Source organism: Dendropsophus ebraccatus, unplaced genomic scaffold (genome assembly GCF_027789765.1).
Source record: "Dendropsophus ebraccatus isolate aDenEbr1 unplaced genomic scaffold, aDenEbr1.pat pat_scaffold_864_ctg1, whole genome shotgun sequence".
NCBI lineage: Eukaryota > Metazoa > Chordata > Amphibia > Anura > Hylidae > Dendropsophus > Dendropsophus ebraccatus.
Genome location: NW_027210464.1, coordinates 49009 through 55008, shown reverse-complemented (window position 1 = coordinate 55008; position 6000 = coordinate 49009). Strand labels below are relative to the sequence as shown.

General features: G+C 37.6%; 1 protein-coding gene across 1 annotated transcript; it reads right to left on the bottom strand.

The window, feature by feature from the left end:
* Positions 1-216: 216 nt before the first annotated feature.
* LOC138780814 (alpha-1,4-N-acetylglucosaminyltransferase-like) lies at positions 217-5730 on the bottom strand. The gene is made up of 2 exons (XM_069956733.1): positions 5263-5730; positions 217-801 (listed from the first exon to the last, which is right to left on the bottom strand). Exons 1-2 carry the CDS (start codon positions 5728-5730, stop codon positions 217-219), a joined length of 1053 nt encoding a protein of 350 aa, XP_069812834.1.
* Between the last annotated feature and the right edge of the window lie 270 nt (positions 5731-6000).

Here is a 6000-nt window from a genome sequence, read left to right as displayed (position 1 = left end):
GCGTAAATAAACACAAAAGTAGAAACTTATAAAATAAATGAAATAGAGTTGTCCATTGTAACCAATCAGATTTTAGTTCTAATTTTCAAAGTTGACTTTGGAAAATAAAAGAAGTGATGTCACTAGTTATTGTAGATAACTTGACCTTTTTCTTTTATGCAAATTTTTACAAATGTCTCGAGAATACTCAGAGTAATTTGGCGTTAATTCTTGTTATTAGTATAGTGGTTTATTGTTCAAAATTGCTTCATAAGTAGAAGGGCAGTATTGTTTATAGAGATGTTCTATTAATGTGTTAGACTTAGGGACCATTACTTGTTTTTTTGTATTCATAAAGTTCCACAAATGAATAGCATAAGTGTTATCGAAGGTTGGTAATTTGTTCCACACTTCAAAAAATTTTCCCCAGGACGGCCATGGGATCGGAGCAAATCGTTCACGATGGAAGTAGGAGATATTTGCACACATCATATGATCCACAGATTTAAACTGGGGAAGACCACAATACTTGCGTACAATACGTGTGAGAAGCAATGGTCCCTGTTGTCCCCATACATCTCCTTTATAATTCTGTACAAAATTTTCCAGAAACTCCCACGTCAGTTTGTACTTTGGAGACATACCAAAAACACTACTGCCGGTAGTTATGTCATCTTCAGCAGCCAGAAAGTTAATTTTAGGAATTTGTCGAATGGAAATAACATCAGTATCCATGTAAATGCCTCCATACTTCCATATCAGTGCAAATCTGCAGGCGTCTGATTTAACATGAACCCAGTATCTTTCTTTGTTTGGGTCCACCTTAAAAATAATACAAAGATGAAAGAGTAATTGCATTACACATACATATTATGCATTTCCATTAGATGGGCATTGTTGCTTTAGTAAACATTACATTGATCAATAGCATAGGAAAATATAAGAAATTGTGTAATGTATCTTATCAGACAAAATTACTTTATTTTCCTGTTATCTACCTTTTTTTTCCCGTTTCTGGCCAAACAGTTATCCACTCTCAAAATAAGCTTAGTAATGACTTTATTTTTACTGGTTACAACTTGTAGCTCATAGCTTAGAGATCAGATTACAAGTCTATAGAAGGAGAGGATGAAGGAGGAAGATAGAAGTAGAGATGAGCGAATCTGCCGAAGTTCGGGTTCGTCTGAACCTAAACTATCAGCTTCTGATTGCCGCTGTCTGCAGCCTCTGTGAACAAGGTGGATACAGCCTTACGGACCGCCTGAAAAACTGGGATACAGCCTATGCCAATGTCTGTATCCCAGTTTTCCAGGCGGTCCGTAAGGCTGTATCCACCCCTGTTCACGAAGGCTGCAGACAGCGGCAATCAGAAGCCGATAGTTCAGGCTCAGACAAACCCGAACTTCGGCAGATTCACTCATCTCTAGTAGGAAGCAGACATTTGATGAAAAAATGTCTTGTACATGATTAACAAGATATAGTGCTACTCATGTACACACAAGACAGCTGTACTTGGTTGCTAGGGGCAACTGAGCCAATTTCACTTTACACCATGTTTGATAAATCTCCCCCTATATGTTTACTATGCCATCTACCTCTGGATAATCCCTGGTTGCACCGCCGTGTGCAAATCTGAATACTCCTGCGCTTATTATACCTGGTGTGTTTTCGACTCTTGGTCCTGTAATTGGCTGATTACACATCTGCATTTGCTTCTCCCACCATTGGTGGTGACGTACCCCAGTACTAGGGATGGGCCGAACCTGCCGAGGTTCGGGTTCGTACGAACCTGAACTCTCGGCAATGATTCCCGCTGTCTGCCCGCTCCGTGCAGCGGGTAGATACAGCCGGAGGACCGCCTGGAAAACTGGGATACAGCCATAGCCATAGGCTGTATCCCAGTTTTCCAGGCAGTCCTCCGGCTGTATCCACCCTCTCCACTGAAATGGAAGACAGCGGGAATCATTGCCGAGAGTTCAGGTTCGTACGAACCCGAACCTCGGCAGGTTCGGACCATCCCTACCCAGTACAGCTGCGGAGTACACCCTTCTATGCTGCATATAGAGTTGTGCCTAAATTTTGCACAACCTATCCAGGTGAGTGGATCCCTGCAAAACCCTGCTACCACTTACCTGGTCATCTTTTATCACACGAGGAAGCGCCCCCTGTCTCTCTCTTTCTCATTACAGGTTTAATGATACTTATACAAATAAGGCACATTTCATACAGACTATACAGACCAAGTAGACTACATATTCCTACTGTGCATTACAACCAATGTGCCATCATTTATCAGGGAAGGGCAGCCATATAATGATAATGACAGATGCAAATAATGATCATGAGCATTATTTGCAGTTGGCATTATCAATTTCCAGATTCAATCCCATAGTGGGAACAAAGCCTAAAGGGTTTACCAGGAACAAAAACACACTTAGGCTATGTTCACACAACGTTTTTTCAGCTCCATTCAAAATTACGTCCGTCATTTTGAGTTTAAATTATCTGACGTCTTTTAGCAGCCTTGCCTCCCCGTAGTGCAATGACTGGTGTTTGTACAGTATTCAAGTTTGGGGTTATTGGCCTTTGGATGTGACTTAATTGAAAAATCCCTTTGAATTTAATAGTAAAAACTGTGAATCGTGACAAAAGAAAAATTGTGTGTGAACAACTATTAAAAAAATGTCCGCAAAAAAAAATTTTTGCAAAACTATTAAAAAAAATGTTTGCAAAAGATGTCGGAAAATAATGATCATGTTCATTATTTTGACGTCCACAGTAAAAGCGTCTGTTATTCAATGCATTGTGCGCATTAGACGTCCGTCTTCCCATTGACATCAGTGCATTGCCATTGCAGTCAGTTGAATTGCGGCAAATACTGACTTTTTTATTATTTAAATTTTTTTTTTAAATCAAAATTGGCCCCCTTTTCTTTATTTTTGACGTTGTATGAACATAGCCTTACAGTGTTATCTTGGTTTAAGAGTAACTTGGATTGAGGGCGCTTTGTAAGAATCTCACAGTTTTTCTAAATTGCTGACAGTACTGGCTGGGAGGGGGGGGGGGTATGGTCTGCAGCACTGTCTCCCTCACCTTCCAAATCAGAGCAGATCCGCTTCAGGCTGGGGCCTGCATCAGGGGCCAGGACTGTGGAGGTAATCTCTTCATAACTGTAAACCCTCTCCCCAGACCGAGAGTGCTGCTATACAGTGCCCACATATGCCCTGCTCATTCCTTCATGCAGTCTCTGTCAGCCCTTGTGTTTCCCATCCTTTCCATTCCTGCTTTAATGTGCCTGCACTTACACTCAGCTGTACACACTGCTTCTATAATGTGTAATATTAAAGGAAATCTGCCATCAAAAAGGACACATTGTTCAAGTCAAATTTGTATGGGATCCCCTTCCTGTCTATTCCATTATATCAGGAAATCAATTAACTGTGTATTTATATAAAACAGCAAAAGTTTGTCCCGACATTAATACCGCTCCCTGTAACAGTTAATATTTAATTAAAATAGCTAATTTTTGTTCTATTATTGATATTTTTCATTTACAATAGCAAAATTGAAAAGAAAAATGCTGTCTCAATGAAATATACAGCAAAAATTAATATATTTATTAATTAAGGGTGCATTCACGCGTACAGGATCCGCAGCAGATTTGATGGTGCAGATTTGATGCTGTGTTCAGTTGTTTAGATCAAATCTGCGGCGGATCCGCAGCAGGAAATCCACTGCAATTCGGTGTGTGTGAAGCTACCTAACTGTATATTAAATTGAAACAGCATTTTTTCATTTCAATTTTTCTATTTTAACCGAAAAATATAAATATTGAAACGAAAATTTGTCAGTTTAATTAAATATAAATTGTTACAGAGATTGCTATTGAGCAGTATTAGCAGTATTCCAACATTAATCCCGCTCCCTGTAATAGTTAATATTTAATTAATATAGCTAATTTTCGTTCTTATATTGATATTTTTAATTTACGATAGCAAAACTGAAACGAAAAAATGCTTTTTCGATGAAACATACATTTCATCTGTTTAAATTTAATATACATTTTAACTGTTTATTAAATTGAAACAACTTTTTTTTTCTTTTCAGTTTTGCTATTGCTAACAAAAATAGCAAAATGAAAACAAAAATTTGCTGTTTTAATTGAATATGAACTATTACAGGAAGCTGTATTACTGCTGGGACCGATAATACCACTCCCTGTGATAGGTTATATACTGCTTCCCCAGTTGCATTCCCGAGCGGTTGGCATCATTTTCTAAAGGTGTCATTATAGACTTGGTGACCTCCAAGAGGTCGAATTTAGGTTTCCAAGAAACAAGCATTTTTTTTCCCATTGACTTTAATGGGTTTCGATATTGGATTGAATTGTTGAGGTCTATTTGAATCAAATTTCAAGCTTTCGAATATTTTACTACTCGCTCATCTCTAAAAATCATGTCGTCTTTCATTCAGGGTTTGCATTTTTTATATCATCAGAGGTTCATTCACCCGGGTAGCATTAAGCTAGAATACCACACAGGGTAAATGTATACAAGCAGTGTTGTATGTATTTGAAACAGACATATTTTCTCATATAATCTCACAAGATCCTATTAAAGATAATAAAAAGAGTGGCTGAAGTTTTTATCTATTGTGATATGTTGATATAGTATGAATCTGACTTTGTAGATAAATAAGCTAAATTGGGCTAATCCACAGCTTTAAACCATAGATTTCTTTCTGAGCTTATGAATTGAGTGTAAAATACCCCAATCATGGGCATTGCCAACAGAATATTAGCAGATAAACAGCACAGAATCCTAAGCATGTAACTATAGCCTTATACTAAAGGCTAGAGTCTAAAATAACGGACGTCGTTTAGCTGTCTGGCCTTCCCTTAGTACAATAACGGCTGTTTGTACATTATTCTAGTTTTGGGTTAATAATTTCCCTTTGGGTGTGGTTTACTTGAAAAATCAATTGAATTAAATAGTAAAAACAGAGAAAGAACAGTGAAAAAAAAACCCTGTGTGTGAACAATTAATAAAAACCGTCCGCTGTTTGCAAAAGACATCCAAGAATAATGAACATTAACATTCTTTTGACGTCTGCGTCAATAAAGTAAGTCATTCAATACATTGTGTACATAGGATGTCCGTCTGCATCGCCAATGCAGTCAATTAAATTGTGGCAAAAACGGACATTTTAAATTGCAAAAGCGGCCGCCTTTTCTCTATTTTTGACGTTGTGTGAACATAGCCATAGTCTGTTCCCATTACTTACCTTCTGATACCAAGGTAGAAGTGGTGTGTCAGCGAATAATTTCTCAAAATTCAATGGGAAAAAGTAGATATTCTTATAAGATGAGAGGGTCAGAAAGTATTCCTGGGCTTTCCTCTCATCCTTCACAGTGATGATGTCATTTAGTCCTTTCATGAAGTAGACCACAGGTCTGTCCGGATACATTCGAGCTGCTGATTCTATTGAGCACAAAACTAAGGATGACTGATTCATTTTGCCCATGGTTTCCACGAATAAGATACCATTTCCTTTCTCCAGGACAGCACTGGGGGTTATTGTGGAAGTTGGTTCATTCAGTTCATTTTCATTTAATGAACTGTTAAAGATTAGCTTTTTGGAAATCAGATAATCAATGATGGTTCCATTGCTCTGTTTGAGCGATGATCTGGTTAGAAAACCTATAATTGCTATTAATAGCAAAGCACCAAAAATTTTTATTTGTTTCAACATAGTTGTAATGTCCAGTTACACTAAAGGGGAAGAGAAGTGATATATTAGCATAAGATTATTTGAGATACTGTAAATACTACATATATTACATCTCATACATATAAAAACTTACATTGCTGTGAAAAGGTATCCATCGCCCCAAAATGCGTCCTTTTTTACAATGATTTGGGACAATTGCAGCAAAAACCATAGCTAGAAAATGCAATGAGGAACACAACCGGAAGACTTCAGACTTCATAAATCAGAATAGCTGTGATTCTAGATCAAATC

Coding starts and splice junctions, on each gene's coding strand:
- LOC138780814 (XM_069956733.1), bottom strand. CDS start 5,730: ATGTTGAAACAAATAAAAATTTTTGGTGCTTTGCTATTAATAGCAATT. Junction 802..5,262: donor TTCTACCTTGGTATCAGAAG/GTAAGTAATGGG, acceptor ATTATTTTTAAG/GTGGACCCAAACAAAGAAAG.